The sequence below is a fragment of the Cryptotermes secundus genome, unplaced genomic scaffold, assembly GCF_002891405.2.
Source record: "Cryptotermes secundus unplaced genomic scaffold, Csec_1.0 scaffold46, whole genome shotgun sequence".
In the NCBI taxonomy this organism is placed as follows: domain Eukaryota; kingdom Metazoa; phylum Arthropoda; class Insecta; order Blattodea; family Kalotermitidae; genus Cryptotermes; species Cryptotermes secundus.
The window spans coordinates 25,187-49,059 of NW_019726221.1; the positions used below are offsets into that span (position 1 = coordinate 25,187).

General features: G+C 36.9%; 1 protein-coding gene and 1 long non-coding RNA gene across 7 annotated transcripts; one reads left to right on the forward strand and one right to left on the reverse strand.

Annotated features, from left to right (window-relative positions):
• Positions 1-30: 30 nt before the first annotated feature.
• On the forward strand, positions 31-17,076 carry LOC111863850 (very-long-chain (3R)-3-hydroxyacyl-CoA dehydratase). The gene is made up of 11 exons (XM_023850596.2): positions 31-136; positions 3,546-3,632; positions 5,140-5,256; positions 6,091-6,201; positions 7,026-7,146; positions 8,749-8,853; positions 10,866-10,993; positions 13,203-13,315; positions 13,513-13,635; positions 15,234-15,352; positions 16,589-17,076. The coding sequence occupies exons 2-11, from the start codon at positions 3,552-3,554 to the stop codon at positions 16,669-16,671; spliced, it is 1,101 nt and encodes a 366-aa protein (XP_023706364.1). The 5' UTR covers positions 31-136; positions 3,546-3,551; the 3' UTR covers positions 16,672-17,076.
• LOC111863854 lies at positions 5,169-23,773 on the reverse strand. Of its 6 annotated transcripts, none has more exons than XR_004512960.1 (6): positions 23,463-23,773; positions 21,625-21,796; positions 16,128-16,241; positions 12,580-12,754; positions 6,686-6,801; positions 5,169-5,251 (listed from the first exon to the last, which is right to left on the reverse strand). It is a non-coding gene; the product is annotated as an uncharacterized LOC111863854 (long non-coding RNA). The 6 variants fall into 6 exon arrangements; XR_002842676.2 differs by having other exon boundaries at positions 21,625-21,851; XR_004512961.1 differs by lacking the exon at positions 21,625-21,796.
• Positions 23,774-23,873: the final 100 nt, after the last annotated feature.

Consider the following 23,873-nt stretch of genomic DNA (forward strand, 5'->3'; position numbering starts at 1 on the left):
GGCTACTTGCTGTTCAAATGTTGGTGTTATTGGTATTTAAACACACATAGAACACGGACTTTGGAAACAGTTTATGCTTGAGGAAGTGGTGACCGGTGGTGACTATCATTTTTGTATAATTTGAAGAAAATCATAGGTAGTACTGTTACATATGCTTATATTATCTCTATTACACATTAGGGTGCCTAGTTTTAAACTATGAGAGTACCTATGAAATAACTGGACTTTGAAACATGCAGAAAATCCATAACCTCTTCGTAAAATGCAGTAATATTAATTTCAAAACTGTAAAAACTGAAGTTATGTATTACTGACTTGTCCTGTATCATGTAACAATGATCTATAGAGACAAAATAAATAAATACTTATAGAGTTATTATAAATTGCCGGTAGGAAGGTAAAGGTCAAATAGTAGGACGGTTGCGTATACTCTTATAAGTTGTATGGCCTAGTCTTTTTCATGCATTGTATAACCGTCTGTCGACACCGCACTATAATGAAGGTCCGGGTTTTTAGACCTTTCAGACATACTGTCCTTGATTTAGTATTCACAGTGGTATAACGTCCAAGCATTTATTATCTTTGTGTTTACCTTTGGTACACGTTCCATACTTGTTATATAATAACCACTGTTGGAGATTTTATACAATGAATTGCCAGATATATAAAAAATTTCATTATGTAGGGAACTTAGGTTCAAGGGGCCGTGAAATATATGGTTGCACACCAAACTCCAGTAGTTTCTTCAGTTACATTCATTTTATAATATAGAAGAATTGTTTAATTATAGGGATAAAATAACTCAATAATTGATTTTATCTATATATATATAATCAAGTGTATATTTTAGATTTTTATAGTTATATTGCTGTTTTACCACGTTATGGTGTTTATTAAAAAAATCTAAAGGTATATTTTATTTTCTGATACACTAAAAAGTTCTGTCCTTATGTGATCAGTACATAAGTTGAATGATCATGTATTTATAACATCCTCATTCAAATTGTATATGGAACTATAGATTAAATTATCAGGCATTGAAAAGTGACTTGTAAATTTTATATTTACATTATATCTTTTATTACAAATTTATAATGAATACATACTTGTTTATATTATATATTGTTTCTGTTTTATTGGACTGCGTCCTAAGACCTTGTATTGGATTTGTGGCATGTAAATAAATGAAATGAAAAAATTAAAAATACTCCAGTTGCACACAAAATGACAATTACTCATAATGGTTTCAGCTGCAGCAGATCCAGAATGCTGGAAAATAGTGAATGAGTGGAGATACAACTTACAACTATGTTTTTTTGGAAGAAAGTCTTCCCTTTCCGTTTAGCCCATTTATGAGGTACCTGATTCAAGTGCAAGTTACGCGTTCAAATTTACATTGTTGAACTGAACATGATTGATACATGAAACATCATGTTACCATGTCAGAGCTGGTCACAGAATGGGAAGAGACATTATTCTTAAAATCATATTGTTTCACGATGAGAAAAGAAGCTTCTACTGAACAAAGAGACAAAGACAGATTTTGAAGGATTTGAGGTCTTCACAGCAATGGTTGCTTGCCACCTGCTTCATGCTGGTTTCTTGCATGGCTCAATCTTCGTCCCTGAAGATGGAGGTGACATATTCCTCCAGAATGTCAGCAGAGTACACAGCATTATGTCCTGGAATATAGAAGTGTTCAAGAGAGACTTTAATTTAGAGAATACCAGTTACAATATACATAGGCGAGTCAAGTGAAAACCTTAAATATTTTTTTGAGTATTATTTATTGTGCACAAGTGGTACAAAGCTGTATCACTTTTCAACATGTTCTCCCCCATGCTCAATGCAAGTCCTCCAGCACTTACAGAGTGCATGAATTCCTTTAGAAAAAATTCTTTTGGTAGTCCGCGCAACCACTTGTGCACCGCGTGGCATACCTCTTCATCAGAACGGAACGTATTTCCTCCCATTGCTTCTTTGAGTGGTCCGAATATACGAAAATCACTTGGAGCAAGGTCTGGTGAGTATGCCGGATGAGGAAGACACTCAAAATGCAGGACATTGATTGTCGCAACTGTTGTACGGGCAGTATGGGGCCTTGCATTGTCATGTTGCAAAAGGATACCTGTGGACAGCCATCCACGTCGCTTTGATTTGATTGCAGGCCGAAAATGATTTTTTAGGAGATCCGAGTATGATGCACTAGTGACAGTGGTCCCTCTAGGCATGTAGTGCTCCAAGATGATGCCTTTTTCATCCCAAAAGAGAGTCTGCATAACCTTCCCTGCTGATGGTTGTGTTCGAAACTTCTTCGGTTTTGGAGATGAGGAATGGCGCCATTCCTTGCTCGCTCTCTTCGTTTCCGGTTGGTGGAAGTGAACCCAGGTTTCATCCCCAGTAACGATTCTTGCAAGGAAGTCATCACCTCGTTCAAAGCACCACAGAAGTTCTTCACAAGCATCAATACGTCGATCTTTCAGTTCAGGAGTCAGCTGCCGTGGCACCCATCTTGCAGACACTGTGTGAAACTGGAGCACATCGTGCACAATGTGGTGTGCTGAACCATGACTAATGTTTAAACTTGCTGCAGTTTGATTCAGTGTCACTGGGCGGTTTTCCCTCACTATGGCTTCAACTGCTGCAGTGTTCTCTGGAGTCACAATTCGATGTGCCTGACCCGGACGAGGAGCATCTTCCACTGAAGTCACATCATTTGCAAACTTCCTACTCCATTCGTACACTTGCTGCTGTGACAAATATGCATCACCATACTGAAACTTCATTCTTCCATAAATTTCAATAGGCTTCACACCTTCACTACACAAAAACCAAATAACAGAACACTGTTCTTCCCTGGTGCAAGTCTCAAGGGGGGCAGCCATCTTATACTGGTGCTGTGACAGTGTTCGTGCATCTGCACTATGCTGCAACCTACAGGCCATTCTGCACACTGTTTGTAGCACGCTTACCAACTTACAGGATAATGGCGCGAAATTTCGATTTTTTATTACAAATTTAAGGTTTTCATTTGACTCACCCTCATACTTGCAAAGTAAAAAGAAGGTAAAGTTGTCCCTGTGCTTAACTAATTAAGCGTTACACCATGAAGGCATATGTGGGAGTGGATGTATAGGTTAAAAATAAACAAGTAGTGACATTCACTTATACAGGGTGTTTTTTAAAAAAAAAGTTGACACGTTCAGTCCCTGCACTTCACCGCGACCAGTGCATTGCTAGCTGCGAAGCGCATGTGAATTTTGCAAATGACTTAGAATGCCAATAACTTATGGAATGAAGGGAAGTTCTTGCCTTTGTTCACAGATCACAGGAGGTGTAGAAAATACTGTCCCTCTTCACTTATACATTCCTTGCACCAGCAGAAGAGGTTTTAATTTGCCTTGTGCAGGAATATTTGCAATTTCCATAATATTTTCTTTCAGTTCTTCCGTTCAAGGATTACTGCTGTAAACTTTGTCCTTCAAACAACCCCAGAAGAAACGCATCACAACAGTACAACAATCTATTTTATTTTATTGTTTCAGACTACCATGGCAGAACTCAGCCCATTTGTGTATTGGGCCCAAACTGAGAATAATATATCTCTTAAGGTTGATCTCAGAGATGCGAAGGTAATTTTATTACAAAGGGATTAAAGGAACTGGCATGCACATACTATTAGTCTAATCCTATATTCTGTTGTTAAATGAATATGGTGTAAATTAGAACTCAAGCGTTTCCACAGCTTTTGCAATGAAATGGTAGTGCAGCTAATTCCGCAGAACTTCGAAAACTAGTTCATAAAAAATATCACAATAATGTACGGTTTTTAATGTATATATTGTCACGTTTTTTTTTTAACTTTGTCTTTTCTGTCATCCTACTTGATGGGTGTACATTTTACTGGATTTGAAGTGCTCAGCTGATTACCTGCATTAATAAGTAACCGTACTAGGACTGAAAATATCTATAATGTCATCTTCAGCTGTTTTATCTCATAAGATATGTGTAATTATCATAATTTATATTTATATATTATTATTTATATTTATATATTTGTATTTGTTAATTGAACTTTTAGTATACCTTAATATTGAAATTTTGTGAAATGGATATGTTATGGTTGTGTTGTGTAGGCTTTTATGGGTTGTAATTCAATTGACTAACTTGAACGATTTACACTTTCTTGTGGTTTGATTGTCACTATGTATTCATTTTATGACTGTTCTGTATGTGACTGAGTTCTGCTTTATGAACTGTTCTTGTGTATGTTTTAATTTAATTGTGACTTGTTCTACATCCTAAGCTTGGCCAAAAAGGATTTATTGAATTAAAGAATAAATGAAATGAAATGAAACATTTTGATATATATGTGTATAAATGCCATTCTTGAAAATATTGATGTTTTGCTTACTTTTGTCTGTTATTTAAAGTACCTTATTAAACTGTTTTAACTTCGTTTGTGATTATGCTACTGTAGAAAATCACATGTTTATTATAAATGAATATTTTGATCACCTATAGCAGATATTTGGTTTGCTGGATTTTTGCTCATTGCCCATTATCTATGTTCTGAACAGAAACAAGACTACAGAAAGTTGATCTGTTTCTGTCCTCGGGTGAAAAGGTCATCACCAGTGACTTGAGATTAGCTTTTATCGACTGAGCTAAGTAGGTGCCTCCCCACCATTTTGTTCGAGGATGAAAACAAATCCAATTTCTGAAACTTATTTTCTTTAGATACTAGATGATGGATAAGGTCCAGAAACCTAATGATCCTAACTAATTTACTGTTATCAGAACTCATTTCGATGAGCTGATCACCCGCCCAAGGAGTCCTACCAAATGTGTAAGATCTAGAAAAATCGAAGTGAATGGAGAAGTTCATGGAGGTAGGCCTAGGCCCACTGGGGCTGTAGTGCCAAGGGAAAAAAGAAATAATAGATCTGAACATTAAACGGAGGAAGGTACTAAATCAAGGAATGTTTAATGGGGTTTCTACTGTAATAGCATGTGTCCTGCAGATTTCTTACAATTACACAAATGTTGCATTGGGTGTACTTTGTATTTTTGCAAGATTACCAGCATTTTTGGTGCACACATTTTACTGCCCTCATGAATGAAGTCTTGCCCTTACAGATTCCTGATGTGACTCTAACTGAGAAGAAATTGCACTTTTCTGCTGATGGATACGGAGCCAAAGGACAGCATAATTATGGATTTCTTCTGGATTTCCATTCATCAATTGACCCTGAGGTAGAAACATGAATAAATAAAAGAAATGAGTTGATACTGGGACACTTAATTTTGTATTCCATATTGTTTGTTATTAAATGTTTTACTTTTGTTCAAAATTTACCAAGGCTGTAAAGGGGGTATGTCCAAAGCTTTGCCTCTAATGTCTTGAACTAAGTCCTTCCAAAAATATAACTTGAAAGGCCAGTTCTGCACATTCTGGTGTTAATGTTCAAGAGGGCTTCTGTAACTTTGACACTGTCGTAGTAATTGTTCCAGGGTATCATAATTGTTATAGGTTGTCATGTTTCAGTGCTACATCAGTATTTTAGGCCTGATTTGGCAACTGCTGCATTTTTCTGTTATAAAATACTCCTGGCGCTCAGAGTGCAGTTGTCTTGAAATGCAAATTACACCACAGATTTGGTGAAAAAGCGTAGAATCACTTCTATAAAATCATGGCTGACCCATTATTTGATAATTCCAAAATATCCTCATTTTCTCGAGATCGACTTTCTTAAAGTTGTTCAACTTGTTCAACCACCAGTGAATGTTGTTTTTATGTGACAGTTCTTCATCTAAGGTATAATGATATGTTGCATGCTAATTAACAACTAAACCACCCACAGTACATATTACACTTTTGTCTGCAAGTCTACTGAGGTGGCCTGTGTCACCCCACTCCTCATTCCCTTCACCCTTGAGTCCATCACATGAAACTATCACAGTTTCTCCTTCAGATGCTGTTCCATTCATATTTTTAGTATGTGCAGTTACGAAATGACCACACTCCAAGACACCACCATGACTTTAAGGACATACTACACTTATAAATAAATTGGCTTGCATTTTCAGGAAAGCAAATTTAAAGTGACAGACAGACAGGTGGAGTTTGTTTTGAAGAAAACAACAAATAAATGGTGGCCAAGATTGACTGCTACACCCCAAAAGCCAGCTTGGCTAAAGGTATTATACCATTCCAGCTGATAATTCTAGAGAGAAGCATGAGACTGGTTATTTTTATCAGCCTCAGTTGCAGAATTGAAATGGCCTGGTGCATGGTGCAGCTGGCTGTTCATTACTTTTTTTTTTTTTCCAGTATGAATAGCATTGCCCTTGAGATATGTAGGTCATAACAAAAGTCATGAGCTACTTTTTTTTGCATGCAACCTGGGATGATTCAAACCCCCAGTTTGCAGCCATTGAAGGTTAATTCTCCAAATTAACACATCCACACAGTCAAACAATGTGAACTGCTTCAATGTGGCCACATATTTAATGGTCATAAGAGTGAAAGTGTTTCACAGATGTTTGTATAAGTGTAACAAAGTGTTGTATGATGTAAATTTCTGGGACAGGGAATTTAAGATGAAGTGACAGAATAACTATAGAACTTACATTTCTTGAATGCACACAGAAAAATCTGTACTGGCTTCAGCTGGTCTCTTACCTCAGGGACGTAAGCATAGAACCTTAGCTACTTCCTCTTAGACAATTAGATTTCCTCTTCACTTCGTATTGACACTGGTTTCCCACTTAAATTAATTATCCAGCTGTGAAGAAATACTGTAAAAGAAATTGGAGTATCATTTTAAATTCAACGTTTTCTCCATATTTCAATACACTGCATGCTTGGTGCACTACAAATCAGGAACCCAGTGCCATGCACTTACAGTATCTCATATGTACAGGTCTTCCTAATTAAGGGTGCAATTAGTACTAATTCTAGATTGTTATTTGTTTTATCTATCTGATTAGGATAACGTGGTAAACATATTTTGTGTCTGCAGATTGATTTTGACCGATGGAAGACAGAGGATGATGATGATGATGAAGAGACAAGAGACGTGATGGGTGACTACCCAGATCTTTATAAAAGACTTGAGAAGGAAGAGCTTGGGTACAGGAAAGGTTTGTCCCAAACTGTGGCATAGCCAGGATAATGGGGTCAAGGGAGAACTATCAGGTCACTAGATTTGAACTTTTGTGTCTGTCCAAGAATGAGCCTTAAATGACCCATTCACTTCTTATTCTTAATAGTGGCTCTTAATTAATAACTCATTTGCAAATAATGAAAATTTACAGTGTAAATGCAAGATGAATACAAAGGACATGGTCTTTAAGATCTGTTTTCGGCAGTCCATTGTCGAGTGGTCTTTTCTGTGGTACAAATTTGGACCACAAAAGGGTGAAAATTTTCACTGTAAATGTTTCTATCAGCAGTAAGAAGTCTTTTGAGTCATCAGAGTCTTGTATGTTTGTGAATGGTACCATCATCAGTTGCACGGTTCTTTTGTCTTCTTTAAGAAATAATACTTGCATTCTCCTAACAATCCAAAATACCTAGTGTACTGTATCCTCATTTTACAATGTAAGGGGATGCTTTGCATTTATTTCATCACTTGTTTTCCTTAAAATATGGATGCTACTGCAATGTAATTCTGACAAAAGTAATGCAGTTTTATGTACTCAGCAACATATACTTAAAGAAATCCAGTTGCAACACACCTTTAGTTTGTGTGCTAGCTTTCAGACTGTTGTCAGTGAAAGATGTAATTTTTCATCTGGGTATTGTAACATTAAAATCTGATACATTCACATAATTACACACAAGTCTGTCTTATACATATGGCAGAAAATGTCCAGAATATTATTTGGCAGTCAGGATTACTAGCAATGGAACTGAATTACTGTAGTTCCAAGTTTGTTGCACTGTGGTGTGGCCTCTATATTAACAAACACTCATGTTTCTATATGCTGTATAATCTACAATTAATTAACCCCATGAAGCAGAGTCCTTGAGAACTGATTCTTGCTCAAGAAATTTTCAGCCTTTTATGGAATCTGGAGCTTCTGAAGAAAGAAAATTACAGATCTGAATTCTTAGTGCCACGGAATGAATTTCAGAGAAATAATTCTCCCCCTGGCTGCCTTTCATGCCCTTCCATCTGCTGTAGTTCAGTTTCAGTCATCAGCATCATAGATACTGATAACCAGTTTTTCTGACATTCCATGTGAATTGACATATCATTTAGGGCACAACTGTTTGTAGTGTATGTCCAAGGTAATATAGTAAATATCAGTCGTATATAAGAAAATATGTGCAATATCTTTGTATCAGTTTTTGTACTGTGTTAAACACAATGCTATGATTGTATGAAATCTCTGTTTTCATTTTGGTTTGATGGCAATAAGCAATGGACCATAAAAGCTAAGCATTCCCTGAATTCTGCTGAAAGTGGCCCTGAATATAACTGCATATTTCTTTAAATTGTACTGCCACACAGTGTTACCAATTTATAGAATTTATTATTCTCACTGTACAAATTGTAACAGTTGAAGGAAAGTATGCATAGTGTTTTCCCAGAACGTTTTCTTCTTACAGTTGTTTATATTCAGATGTTCAGTTTTGAAGTCTTGTTTCCAATTTTGAAATGTTACTTTGTTTATTGCTCAGTAATTACTTATGTTTTATATTTATACACATTTAGAGGATTATACTTTTCATTTCAGAAGATCTTAAGAAGGTGTACTTAATTTTCTACAACTTGTGCCAATTTGTTGGCTTTACATACATCATCACTGTTATGGCAATTCGCTACTTCAGAGATGGACCTAGTAAGTATATTCTAAAACTGAAACTTCATCATCATCTTTACTGGTTCCAGTTACAGGCATTAGTACTGTTCAGGATCTGTGGCATCCTGTACACTTTGGTTTATATTGATGGAGTGGCTTTGGGATTAGGCTCTCAGGAATTCTTCCCACATGCTCTTGCCTTTTCCTTTTATCTGTATGCAATACTGAGTGATCTGTGATTAGTAGTTGCCTTGGTCTCCATCTTTAGATCCATCCTTATTCCTTATAAGGCCGCGCCATAGCTCAAGCGGTTAGTCGCTGGCTTTCCACCACGGCAGCCCGGGTTCAATCCCGGGTCTGGTCAAGTGGGATTTGTGGCGGACAAAGTGGCGATGGGGCAGGTTTTCTCCGAGTACTACGGTTTCCCCTGCCAATCTTAATTCCACCAGTTGCTCCACAATCGCCCTCACCCGTCAACTGGGGCTGGTACAATAGGCCAGCAGTGGCCGCAGTACAAGGGACTTAGTCCCACCCCACTAGCAATAAAAAAAAGGATATTCTTTATAATCTTAATATTTCTTTTTACGTGAAAGAGTTTCCAGGCAATAGTGCCCATAGGAACACGGCTTTCATGTTAGGTTCTCCATCACTTATAGAAGTTGTTCTTCACTATGACTGTGGGGTCCCATGTCCCCTTGTTCTTTCCTCAGGGTTCCAACTTTAAGCTAAGTTGTCATTATATCCTGATTCAGCCATCCGGGTTGTTTTCATACACTGTGGTATAGGCTGATCTTAGATTCTTCACCACTGCTGTTCAGCCACAAATGTAATGTTTTCCTAAATCATAAGCATGGTGAGTCCTGTCATCTGTAGTGATTAAGTCTTCTTCCTGGGCCTCCAAAAATTGACTTTGGTCTGTGCAGTGCAAAAGAATCATCAAAGAATTGTACAAACTCTGTTTCCCAGAATTTCTATCTTGGATTGCTGTTTGATACACCAAGACGCATTTTACATATAAGTTATTCAACATGAGACATACCAGTTGAAGATGACATTTGCAGTCTGTCTTGAATCTTGCAACTCTCAGATCGTTAAATTTGAAAATTATATTGGCAACATATTCACATTTAAGGTAGGCGTTTCTTAAAATATGTCTTACAGAATATTCCTGTATGCTGTTTGAAACTTGTGCAATCCTTCCCGTGAAGCAAAAGGGTCATAATCCAGAGAGATACAAATAGTCCACATTTTATATTCATAAAGGGAGGAAGTTAATAACTGTAAGCGGAACAAAGATGTAGACCCAGAGTTTCCCAAATTCATGGTCTATGGACCTCCAGTGGTCTGTGAAAAAATTTCAAATGGTCCTCCTCCATCTTGCTTATGCATAAATGTGATTTCCATGAAACAGTTATTTTCATTTTAGAAGTCATGGATGTAACTGCTGACAAAATATCATTCTCATAAAGTAAAGGTATCCCTGTAACAGGCCGTGGAGGCCCATAGGATTCTGAGATGTTAAGGCTCCCTCATTTTCTAGACAATCGGCTCGTAGATGGCGGTAAGGTTGGCAGCCTTACGTGCCGGCCACCCTTTACCCCAAAGGACATTCCAAGAATATTCCTGGTACTCATTTCTGTTAGAGGGTGAGTCGACCCCAGGGCCATAGTGTGGCTGGAAGGATTAGAGCAATTGAAAAAAAAAATCCAGTGACCTCATCGGGATTTGATCCACCAACCTTCCGGCTTGTAGCATAGTGCCTCAACCAACTGTGTGCCTCCATTCAAAATTCTTAGAGCAACTTGTTTAATATTTGGATGGTTTCCCAAAGAAAATCCACAGTAACTGGTCCATGGTCTAAAAGCTTGGGACCCCCTGATGTAGACAGTAGTATGGTATTACACTCATATTATTGAAATAGGAAGGTCAGAACAAGATGCATGTTCGTCGACTTCTCTTATAACAAGAGGTCTTTCATACAGCTTGCTACAAGAATTTTGTTCAGTTGTTCATTAAACAAACTTTTACATCATTAATATTGTCTGCAACAGATTCAATGGAAGGAACATATGAAGCAGTGGGAGGTGCAATGAAATTCTGCCAGTTGATGCAGTTCCTAGAAGTAATGCATCCTCTGTTTGGATATACTAAAGGAGGTGTACTTACACCACTTATACAGGTAATTGTTAGTGGAAATGTCATGTTGCAGATGCATGATTTATTAAAGAACTTTGAAATGGTTCTTCTAAAAGAGAACTACAGTGTGTACAGGACCTAGCTTGACACCTGATCTGAGCCAAATTTATGGTTCTAGGCCATAATATAGTAGATGTAACCACCCCAGTTTCTGCGTGTAATCATTTCACAGAAGCACTGTTCTACAATTTATAAAGAAATTCTATCTTCTGCATTATATTCAGTGCAGAATGCTTTCTTCTGGCCCTCCCACTAGCCACTGAACTTCATATTGGCCTTTTGATCATGTCTTTATATTTAGTGGGGGGGGGGNCTGCATGTAATATGTAATTTTATTAATGGCTTTTCGTTCGCTGTCCAAAAACAAAAATTAGAATATACAAAACTATAATTTTGCCTGTGGTTCTGTATGGGTGTGAAACTTGGTCCCTGACAGTTAGGGAGGAACATAGACTGAGGGTGTTTGAGAACAGGATGTTGAGGAGAATATTTGGACCGAAGAGAGATGAAGTAACAGGAGTTTGGAGAAAACTGCATAATGAGGAGCTTCATAACTTGTACTCTTCTCCAAGTATAATTAGAATCATCAAGTCAAGGAAGATGAGGTAGGCAGGGCATGTAGCACTAATGGGGGAGAAGGGGAATGCATATGGGATATTGGTGAGGAAGCCAGATGGAAAGAGACAACTGGGAAGACCAAGGCGTAGGTGGGTGGACAATAGTAAAATGGATCTTAGAGAGATAGGATGGAATTTGTGGATTGTATTGATCTGACTCAGGGTAGGGACCAGTGGAGGGCTCTTGTGAACATGGTAATGAGCCTTCAGGTTCCATAAAATGCTGGGAAGCTCTTGAGTAACTGCACAATTGGCAACTTCTCAAGAAGGGCCCAGCTCCATGAGTGAGTGAGTGAGTGAGCGAGTGAGTGAGTGAGATAAGCTGAAATCATATGATCTTTTATCAAAAGAAATATTATATGTACTTACATCATTACATGCAACAATCAGAACAAGTCAAAGAAAGCAAGTTTCATGTTCCTTGTGGTTACAGACTTGTGTATTACTTAAAACTCATTAATTTCTTTCAGTTGATGAGAGGCTTTAATAATGTCAAGAAATTAGATATGCATTTCTGCAATGACTGCACTAGTGAGTAACATAGATTTGAATTGTGTATTGTTAATCAGAGCATTTAGATGTCATCTCTTTGTGATAACAGTGAATGATGTATCCTAATCAGATCTAGCAAATCCATTGAATTTATTTTTCTTTAGAAACCTCTTATAAATTGCACCTTGATTTTAAAAGTGTCAGTATTGTGAGAAAGGAAAGTGTGGCTTATATTTGGGCAAATACAGTAGTTCATAGATAAAATAAAGCTGCATTACTAAAGTTTAAATTTCTGAATCACATATTAAGTCATATTTTATAATTTTTTTGGGGGGGGGGGCTCAGACCTTTTCATTCGCATCAAGGGAGGCACAGATTGGACGGATTTGGAAACCACTGTTGTAAATGATTCGTAGACATTTTCATAGTGTTCAGATTGTCCTGTTGATTCATTACTTACCACCTTTATGCACAGTGCGATGTTATGGCCTTGTCAAGGTCATATCTAATCCACATGGATTGTACATGTGGTTCGGCAAGAAGCCTTGATCTGCACAAGAGAGGTAGTGGCATAGCCATAGCTGCTTTGAAGCTGTGTAGTTCATGTCCCACCAAACAGCCTGTAATTGGCCCATCTGAAATACAGTATTTATTAAATCTGGTCAAGTTTATTTTTCATTCTATTATAATAAGTGTACACAGATGCATTTTCAATATATGAAAATTATGTAACTTGTTTCCAACTACAGAGCTAATAGAGAATACCTAACCATGTTATGAAATTTACTCCATACTTTTTGCCATGGATTTTAACATGATGTACAAGCATTGCAGAAGAGTTTTGGGATGTGATTTAAATCCACATTCCCAACGTTTCTTTTAATTACATGAATAAATGTTAACCTCTTATTCTTGTAGCTGATATATATTATGATATTGACAACAAAAATAGCAATATCCTGAGCAAAGAATGGATATTTCTGCATATTTGTTTATAAACAAAACTTCCTGTTCTTTTTGCCTCCTGTAACTACCATTCTTTACAATAAAACCACAATTTAATACTCTATAATGTCATTTCAGGTACTTGGTCGAAATATTATTGTGTTTTGCATGATAGAAGCTGAGCCCAGAATGTGGGGGAAACCTGTTGTCTTTTATCTCTTCCTCATATATAGTTTAGTGGAATTGGTTAGGTGAGTAAACATGTACATCTGTTGGCATAAAAATCTTATCTAATTTTCACTGTTTATAATGGTAGCTTGTGTTGAGTGTTATTTATAATTATGTGCATGTTGATCTCAGGGCCTTGTGCCATGTTCTTTTAAAACTAAGAATTTGTTACAATCACAATCATGGACTTTGATAATCATATCTCAATATCTTCTTTCAGATATCCATATTACATCTGTGAGTTGTTCAAAATACATTCTGGATTCCTTGTCTGGCTTCGGTATACGATGTGGATACCTCTATATCCACTTGGCTTTCTTTGTGAAGGGATTGTGATTCTTAGGTTTGTATGGCATTCCTATGTTCTTGCGTATTTATCTTATTTGTGTATAAACTTCATTCTTAGCACTTTGTATAAATATCCAAAATGTTTTAGACTTTCTTCTTATGAGTCTCTCTCATGTAATCCACAGTCCATTCATTTGCCCATCACAGATGTTATTAATGATAGCAGATAAGTGTAAATATAGAAGTTGTTCATTGTACAAAATGTAGTATTAAATGTAGCAAAATATAGTTTCTCTATTTTAATCTTTATGTTTTTAGGTAGGAAGAGAAAAGATTCTGAACTGAATAGTAACAAACATTCCTTGAATTTCATCTGCTTGTAATTTCTTTATGAATGTAATTTGTTTTGTTAGTGACATTCCCAAAAATACGAACTCTGCTACATTTTCAAAGGATCTATTTGCTACCTTTATGTTACATTTTTGTTCTAAAAAAATTTCTGATAACTGTGAGTGGATAAATGACATTTGACATACACTGGGAGCTCCTCGTAGGTGTCCTTCCTTTCCCCCCTAATTCTACTCCATTTCCAGTTCAGAGCCCAAGTTACTAATGAATTGTACCCTATTAGGAATTATGGAAACAATATCAGGTATACTGAGTGTCGTCACCTATACTGTTTGCAGCTCACAGAGTTCACAGCATGGCAAAACTTGTACTGTGACTTGTTAAATAGCTTTTGTATGAATGATGGAACCATAATATATACTATATTATATTTAAGCATCCTGTTGCACTATACACTTCTATATGTAATAATACAAATGCCATTGTGAAAAAGTGTTAAAGATGAGTAGCGACACACACACACTGAGCCTGCACAGAATAATACATGAACGGTGCTGGAAACAAGAAATAGCCGCTGCGGCACATGTAGACACAGAGCAGGTATCCCCGTGATTTAAAACTTTAAATTTTAAACTGGTATTCTAACATCTATCAATGACTGATAGACTAATTGAAATTGGAAGGTGCTATGGCAAGGAAATGAATGTGGAGAAAACAAAAGTAATGAAAATTTCAAGACAACCAACCCCAGTCACAATAAAGATAGACCAAAAACAACTGGAGAATGTGAAATGTTTTAAATATTTGGGTNGAAGATGCTGGATGACCTTGGGGACAGAAGAGGATACTGTCATTTGAAGGAGAAAGCTCTAGATCGCATTAAGTGGAGGAATTGTTTTGGAAGAGACTGTGGACCTGTCATCTGACAGATTACTGATGATGATGATGATGATGATTCTAACACCAAATTGATGAGCGTATGTTGGCGAGATTTTAAACAGAACTGACAGGCTGGTGTTTTAGATTTTGGATTGTGTGCAGTGTGACAGCTACGTAGTGAAAAATACACCTGATGATGGCCAGTTACAGCTGAAACATGTAGTGTAGAGGAAGAAAAGACAAAGAACTACAACCAAATAAAGTGTTGCATTCACGGCGGCATTTGTATTATTACATATAGAATAATACCTGTATGTAGGATTGTTACTTTTACTCTTTCGGCTTTAAATTAATTTCACTTAATACTTTATATATGTAAACTGGTCATGCTTTTGGGTAGCCTTCATAGTGTTTTATTTCCCACAGAGATATTCCATACTTTGAAGAAACACAGAAATTTACAGTCTCTCTTCCAAATTCATTGAACTTCAGTTTTCACTTTCCAACAGTTATGAGGATTTATTTGCTCATATTCTTCTTTCCAGGTATGTAACTTTGTTCCCACACCTTAAGCTATATTTACTTTATGAAATCCTTAAGCACAGAGATAAGTAAAAGCTCGTCACTATTAAATTAAGTGAAATCTTTATTTATTGTTTGTTGATTTTAATTTTCCTACTTTTAAAATGAATGGTGATGACTGGGATTGAACCTGGTATATACCAAAAATTAGGCTAGTATGCTAATCATTAGATCACCGTGGTGGCCACACACTATTACTTTATTCATACTGATTTACTTATTTATTTAGATGTGTTCTAAATTATATATGTCCACACCCGCTTTTATGTGTGAAATTGTTACCATTTTGATTTAAAAGAAGCCTTCGCCATTGGTGCATCAGTATGTGATTTTGTAATGTACAGTTATAACAGCAACTGCACCAACCCACAGTGGTCTAGTGGTTAGCATATAAATCTCTCTCTCTCTGTCCAGCCCTTTGGACCTTGGCTGCTTTTTTCAGTGTCTTAATCCTATACACAGTCAGCAGGGCTCCTTGGACGGAGGATCAGCCTGCCGCAAGACCACTACCTGCATACAGAATAAACACACACAGACATTCATACCTCAAGTGGGACTGAAACCCATAATCCCAGTGTTCAGGATGTCACAGTTCGTACGTTAAACCGCTCGACCACTGTGAGTGGCAATGGTTAGCATACTAGCCTAGTATTCAAAAGATCTCAGCTTCAGTCAAAAATTTGGCTATTAATATTAAAAATAAAAATAATAAATTGGTTTGTATAATGACTCTGTTACCTGAACTTGTGAGTAGAGCCAGCTCCTGAATCATATCAGAGCAGAATGCCTCAAACAATGGACAGTATCCAACACAATATTAATTAGTATAATGAATCAACCCGTATCACAGACCTTTAAAGAAACATTTCAGTTATGATTCTAGAACCATTATCTAAATGCTAAATTACCTCTATTTAAGTGTTCTCCCATTTTCAAATCTTTTATCCCCCAGAGAAAATCTGAATGAAAATTTTACTGTGTCTTTCAGTACCGACTGACTCTAAATGCAGTCCAACAATTTGTCATTTTAGGTCAATCGTGCATGAATTACATTTTATTAATTCTATGCAGTCCATTTCATTGAATACACTAGTACTCATGATATAGGTAAAATGATTACAAATGTACACACACTTCAGCAATGTAGAAATTATAATACTAGTTTCATTGTATGGATTGATGTGTGAATTGTCTTTCAGCCTTGTATGTAATGATGTCACATATGTATAAAACCAGAGTCAAGAAGCTGGGGCCAAAGAAATTGAAGTACAAGTTCAACTAAAGTGAGAAGAACAAATATAGATGTTTATATTCAGTGATTAAAGACAGCTAATTAGAGTGGATAACAGTTACTGCTATATCTTTATTCCTAACTTCAAAACATGTTCTGGATCCTGAAACATATGGAATAAATTTATAGTTATCATACAGTAATTATGGTTCACTTTATTACATACATGACATAACTTTCAAGACTGTGCTGAACAGTGAAGTAAGTGTTTCTGGGGTAGAGCAGTCATTGTATTAGGATATTAATATTCATACTTGCATCTGAGGCCTGCTTTTTGTAGGCTAAATATCACAATTGCAGTGGAACCTACTTGTATTAATTCACGTACTGCTAATATGCTATGACCAAAGAACCTGATGTATGGTGTAGAATAAATGGAGCAAGAAATTGTTTGAACTTTTCTCACCTCTTTGTAGTTAGTCCCTGCCTGGATTAACAACGAGAAATATTGAAGAAACTGCAGATACCCAAATGTTCATTATTTGATACTAAAAAACTTCTATAACAGTCAGGTTTACTGCAGCAAACAGGCTTCTTTGAACTTATGTCCTCAGATTTATGCAGTGGCAAAGCATGACTTTTTCAGAAGTGTTAGCCAAACCTTGATCCAGAGAGAGGTAATGAAATTGTTTTTTTTTTAAATTGAATATATTGAATTGAATTGAATTTATTTACATTCTGTAAATCCTAAGCAGGTTAGTACCTTTGGATACAGAACAAGTCAAAAGGTTACATACATAAGTACAGGCAATTTTAGCTTAAAAATTAATATAACTTAATTTTACATCATTCTCTATTTACATTGAAGTATTCATCTAAAGAGTAGAAGGAATGAGCATGTAGATAATTCTTTAACTCTGATTTAAACTTTTTAGTATCATTGCCCAAGTTTTTAATACTTTGTGGCAGATTGTTGAACACTTTTATGCCAGTAAAGTAGACTCCTTTTTGATATACTGATAAAGTTGATGAGGGTAGGTGGAAGTTATATTTTTGTCTAGTATACAACATACAAGACAACTCTGTAAATCTGAGCAGAAATTTAATGAAGTTATGGAGTAGAAGAGGAAGGAAATATGAACAAAGAAAGAAATAGTAACCAACTACTGATCTTATCTGTCCTCATTACACCTTATACTTAGTTCCATGCAACAATTTTTTCAGTGGAAATATTGATCACAGAGTTACAAGTCAGATTGTTTTCTAAGGCTTGAAGACTCAGTTGTCATTAATCAGAACTTATCAAGTCTGTCCCGAGTCTGTTTGCTATGTAGGTAAGTATGGACACTCTTCAAAACAGCATGGTCACCCACAGACACTGATCATTGGAATGGTTAATAACAAGGCATATATGTGGTGCAATCCAAAAGTTCCCAAAATATATTAATAAAAACTATTACATCTTACCTAGATCTTATTCTGCACCATCACCTTCAAAGTAGTCCCCTTGGGAGTGTATACACGGATCCCAGCGTTTCTGCCACTTTTCAAATGCATCCTGGAAGTCTTTCTTTGTTAGGGTGTTTAGTACCGTCTGCGTTTCCGCTTGAATTTCCTCAACTGTATCAAATCTTCGCCCCTTCAACTTGATTTTCATCTTTTGGAAGAGAAAGAAGTCGCATGGAGCTAAGTCTGGCGAGTACAGTGGGTGGGGAACAACTGCCATCTTGTTTATAGCCAGAAATTCCTGCACAATGTAAGCCATATGCGGTCGTGCGTTGTCATGGTGGAGTACGAAGTCGTTCGTGCGCCACTTCTCTGGACGTTTTATCCTCATGTTCTCCCTCAAACGCTTAGAACATCATGATAGAACTCTTTATTGACTTTCTGACCAGGAGGGACGAACTCCTTNTTAGAACATCATGATAGAACTCCTCATGAACAATCCCGTCAGTATCAAAAAAAACAGATCAACGTGGACATAATGTTGCTCTTGACTTGTCGAGCTTTTTTTGGCCGAGGTGAAGAAGGGCTCTTCCATTGCGACAATTGCTGCTTGCTTTCAGGGCCATAGCCATAAACCCAACTTTCGTCACCAGTGACAACCTTCGAAAGAAAGTTTGGATCCTCTTGAAGCTGTTGCTGAAGTTCCCTGCAGACTTCCAAGCGATGCTGCTTCTGTTCATTTTGCAGCAGTTGTGGCACAAACTTCGCCGCAATCCTCCTCATGTTCAGTTCCTCTGACAAAATTCGTTGACATGTACCATAAGTTAGTCCCAAGGTGTTAGAGAGCTATTGGATGGTCAGTCTATGATAATGCAGAATCAGATCCCTAACTTTCGCGACATTTTCTGGTGTTTTGCCCGTTGACGGCCATCCCGAACGATTGTCATCATCAGTCAATGTTCAGCCACTTTTAAAATGCTTATACCAGTTGTGAGTTTGTGTCTGGCCTAAACTGTTTTCACCAAAAGCTTGCTTCAACATTTGGTGCGTTTCTGCAGCGGTTTTCCCAAGTTTGAAACAAAACTTTATACAGACATGCTGCTCTCTCAGCTCAGTCATCGCAAAACCGCAAACTCACGGAAACACAACAATGGAAATACGTTCACCAACAATAAACCCAACCACTCAACTCGACGCCGCTTGCCACACTGATTCAAGAAGGATGTGTGAGGAGACACCTAGCAGTATTTCGATGTACTCATAACCATTCGTGCGCAAAACTCAAATTTCGGAAACTTTTGGATTGCCCCACGTAAATATGTGACATCTGGTAATGCTGTACTCAGATGTGAACCATAATGTATTTGAGGTCTGAAATATTACTTTATAAAAATTCTTTCAATAAATAAACAATGGAAAGTTTATTCTTCAGAAGAGAATGAAAATATCATCTGTATGATTTCTATAATGACTCATGTGCAGTAGCTGAAACTCATCAGAGTAGTGGTCAAAGTTTCCAAAGTCTAAAACTGAAGCAAACTTTAAGGGCAGCCGCACACCGACTGCGTCAAAACAGACATAAAGACATGAGACAAAAAACACAATCTTGCTTCATTCATGATTCATCAGCATGAAGCTGACATCAGCATCATGACTCAGACCGGTGTGTGGCGTTTTCATAATCTCATGCATTTCAGCAGTGATCATTTCTTTGCATCATATTGCAGACATCGTGTCTTGACGCATGCCAGTGTGTGGCCTACCTAAGAATTTTGAACAATCAACTAATTAACTGTCCTCACTAGGTGTCCAGTATAGCTGGTATCTCCCTCTTCCCTCTGCAAGCACAGAAGCAAGTGAAGTGTGTTAACATTCCTAATTCATATAATGTGACAATTTGGAATGTTGTGCACTCCCTTCAGGCCTTGCTATATATAATGGTTCTTCAGTATCACTGAATCATGAAATGTAACACTTCATTCTTCAAAGTGTTGGCCAGGTTAACATGATTAACATGAATGCTTTCCCACTGGATTTATGTGTGGTAATATGATACATTGCCAGTCATGGTAGCCAAGCGGTCTAAGGCATGTACTGTCTTCACTCGCTTGGAAACCGTGATCGTGGGTTCGAATCCCACTCAGGGTATGGATGTTTAGTTTGTGTGCGTGCATTTTTCTATGTTTGTGTACAGGCAGAGGTCTTGCGACGAGCTGATCACTCGCCCAAGGAGTCCTACCGAATGTGTAAGATCTAGAAAAACCAAAGTGAACAGAGAAGTTCATGGAGGTAGGCCTAGGCCCACTGGGCCTGTAGTGCCAAGGGGGAAAAAAATGGACCCATAAGTTGGATCAAGGTGTTCTTGGTTGTGTTACTGTGGGTACCACATTTGTTACATGGGTACCTAAGTGTCGATGGAATTTGTCGCTTCCATTTTCCCCTCTCTATATTGAAGACGTAAACAACAGGGGGGAATGATACATTACCAAATTACAGTTTATGTTCCGTAACATGCCTTAGAATGGCCCAATATGGCTAAAGACTTCTCTCTTCTGAAAAAAGGAAAATGGACTGCTCTGTGTAACCACTCAATCACAGCATGTGTTAATGGTAGAAGTCATATCGATTGTGCCTAACAATTTAAGCTCTTAGCAGTAAATGAACTGAATGACAGAGGCTTTATGGGCCTCCTAGTTCGCTAAATATTGTTGGGGACACATACATCCTGGATAACACGTGATGTGTAGGAATACCTTTACATTTACATTTATAATATCATAATCTACTGATACATTCTGTTCATTGGTACCAATAAACCAAGGACTATCTCAATTTCTCCTTAATTCTGCATTCCCAGTTCTCTACTTTTGGGCTATCAAGTTGGAATTTCATACACATTTTACTGTTAAGTGATCCAGGGATAGTAAGGGAGCCCATACCTATGGTTCTAACCATTATTTCTAGCCCTATATCTGTCCCTATCTAAGTCCATTAAAGGAGCACTTAGGATCACCCAGTGCCTTTTAGAAAATCTAAAATTGATTATGTCTGTTTCCAAGCCTTCTATTTTCCCAGATGTTAAGGCCATAAACATTTTCCAGAGTTATAAAATCTTACAAGGAGCTCCAGGTAGGCTTCCAACAGTGGTCTGATTACGTTCAATGCACCTCTTCTCTTTTGTATCTCCCAATTATCATGTTATCTGAAAACATTCCTAAATAATGTATCTCATTCACTGATTCAATTACTTGGTCTTGCAATGACATCTTTCTTCCTTTTTGAATGCTGCATGTTTGCTTTTCTTAACTTTAATGTCAGACCCAAATCTTTACAATAGTTATCAGCTTGATTTAAACTTTTGGTGAAATGTGTACTATAATTTATGCCACAGAAATACTGCCAGAAAAAATTATTCCAGTATTGTGAAATCAGTCATTACTGGAATATACAATTATATCTTCGATAAATGAAAGAAACAGATGTACTCTTATACACAGCCTGGTCTTAGTTACTTCACCCTTACCACATCTCATACAAAATTATCATTCTTATACTCACACTTCATTCTCATTATAGGCCATGAAACATCGATGTTTAGGAAACTGATTCCCTTTTCAAAATCAGTAGTACACCAGTAAATGATTCCTTTCTTAAATTGTATCTCTTTGTCAAGTCATGTTTTTAATTACAAAGCATTATTCACAGTTCTCCAGCCACATATAATTCTTGACTGGAATGAACACAATGTACTATATTATGTTTCTCCATCCATTTTCTTAATCTTACTGGAAAAATTAGAGAAATAATCCTCAGTACCACTAAAAGTGAGACGCCCTGCAGTTTCTGAAGTGCCTTTTACATTGTATGTCTAATATACAACTTCAGTCTTCAAAATTCCTTTCCTTGAACATCTCTATTAAGTAATGTAATTGGTGAACCAAACATCCTGTGTAGATGAGCCATCAAAGCTAACTATTAAACTTTAACTTCCTCCTCTGTCCTGTTTGTAAAAGTTAGTGGCATGACTGTGTTTAGGGAAGAAGGATCAATTACCTTATCCTTCAGATATAACAAGCTATTACGAAACCCAGATCCTCGGGAGAAGGATTTTTGACAACATAGATTATTTCACATCATAGCATATAATTCCGAACTATGAATTTAGGGTTAGTCTTTGATTTTAATGCCATATAATGGTATTAACCACAGTCTCATAAATAAACATGCTTAGACACACTAATAATAATTCAGGGAACACATGGTATCATTCAGTCCCGATTCTTCTGTCTTCTTGTCTGCAATCTAAATCATAATTAAAATTTTCAAAATTTTAATTGTACCCACAGTTTTGTATGGGTGTGAAATGTGATGTCCCATTGAGGATGTTTTAGAATGGTATGGAGAATATTTAGCTCTAAGAGTGATGAAGTAAGAGGAGGATGGAGAAAAATCTGTAATGGCAGAGCAGAATTATCAAAGTGACAGTGAGATTGACAGGGCATGTAGCATGCATGGAGGAAAAAGAAAACCTTGAGGCATGAGACCACTATGAAAATCCAGGCATAGATTTAAGGTTGAAATGAAAATGTATATTAAAGAAAATTGGATTCATGTGGCAAAGGATAATGAGCAGTAGCACGTTCTTGTAAACACGGTAATGAATGCTTGGGTTCCATTATATGCTAATAATTTCTTGAATAGAAGAACAGCTGTCAGCTTCTAAAGAAAGACCTTACTCCATGTACTTTGTACTTCTGTCTTGAAATATCTGAGCCCAGTGTATTAGATTGCAGTGGCAGGCTAAACAAATTGTGCTTCATCATTAATTCAACCAATACCTGTATAAGTCAATGTTCCCTCCTTGTAATAAACACCTTGTCACTTTAACTGAACAGTTTTTGTTACTGTAGGTGAATTATTTGCTCTTGATTTAGGCAAGGAGTCATGGGGACAATACCTTGCTACTAATGCTATGGACCATACTCTTGGAACCTCATGTCTGTCATAATCAGAATACCAAACAATCCATCTTAGGATGGTTGGAGAAAAATGCGGAGATGTAGTTGAATGCGAAGATTTTGCAGATCTTGGTGATCATGGCTCTGTTTCGAAATAAGAGGGTAATTTCAAGCAAGATTAAAGAAGAGAAGAGTATACCAGTGATGGGCTTAGTTCTGAGTGAACCATCAAATTGTGCTGCTGGCAGTAATTTTAATTGGAAGAGTACGAGTATGTTCTGATGGCCATTGAATGAGGTTCTCAACACAAAAAAAAATTAACATTTACTTTTCATATTTACACAGCAACAAACTACATGTTCCCAGTCATTAATTGGCAAGGCAATTGGAATTTTAACAGTAATACTTTTAAGAAAATATGATTATAGGGACTCAAACCTTCGTCTCTCAGTTCACATTCAGACTCCTAATTACACAATAACACAAATATGATTAAGCAGAATAAGCCGTAATAGGGGCAGGACTGCTTGTTTCGTTTCAATTGTAGTTATTTGCTATCTGAAAATAATTATCAAGGCCGCACATTTCTATTCAATTATCGACATTTTTCTGATTTCACCGTTTACGAACATTTTCACTTTCCTCCGACTATAGGAGACACCTATGCCCACCAAACTATCGCTCTGTAATTTTTAGTGGGGCTATTTTTCTTCCTGAACTATATTTTCTGCGTTTTCAACAGAAGTTCCCAATATTCGTACCCACGTATTGCTTAGTACTGGAAATAACGCTGAAGAAAGCGATACTAGCGCTACAAAGTAGGTACAACTGAACTATTATAGCAAAGTA

Bases quoted from the DNA above. Each gene is read 5' to 3' on its own strand.
- LOC111863850 (XM_023850596.2), top strand. From the start codon at position 3,552: ATGGCAGAACTCAGCCCATTTGTGTATTGGGCCCAAACTGAGAATAAT. The intron at 8,854-10,865 runs GTAAGTATATTC...TGTCTGCAACAG, and splicing joins CTACTTCAGAGATGGACCTA to ATTCAATGGAAGGAACATAT. The intron at 13,636-15,233 runs GTTTGTATGGCA...TATTTCCCACAG, and splicing joins GAAGGGATTGTGATTCTTAG to AGATATTCCATACTTTGAAG.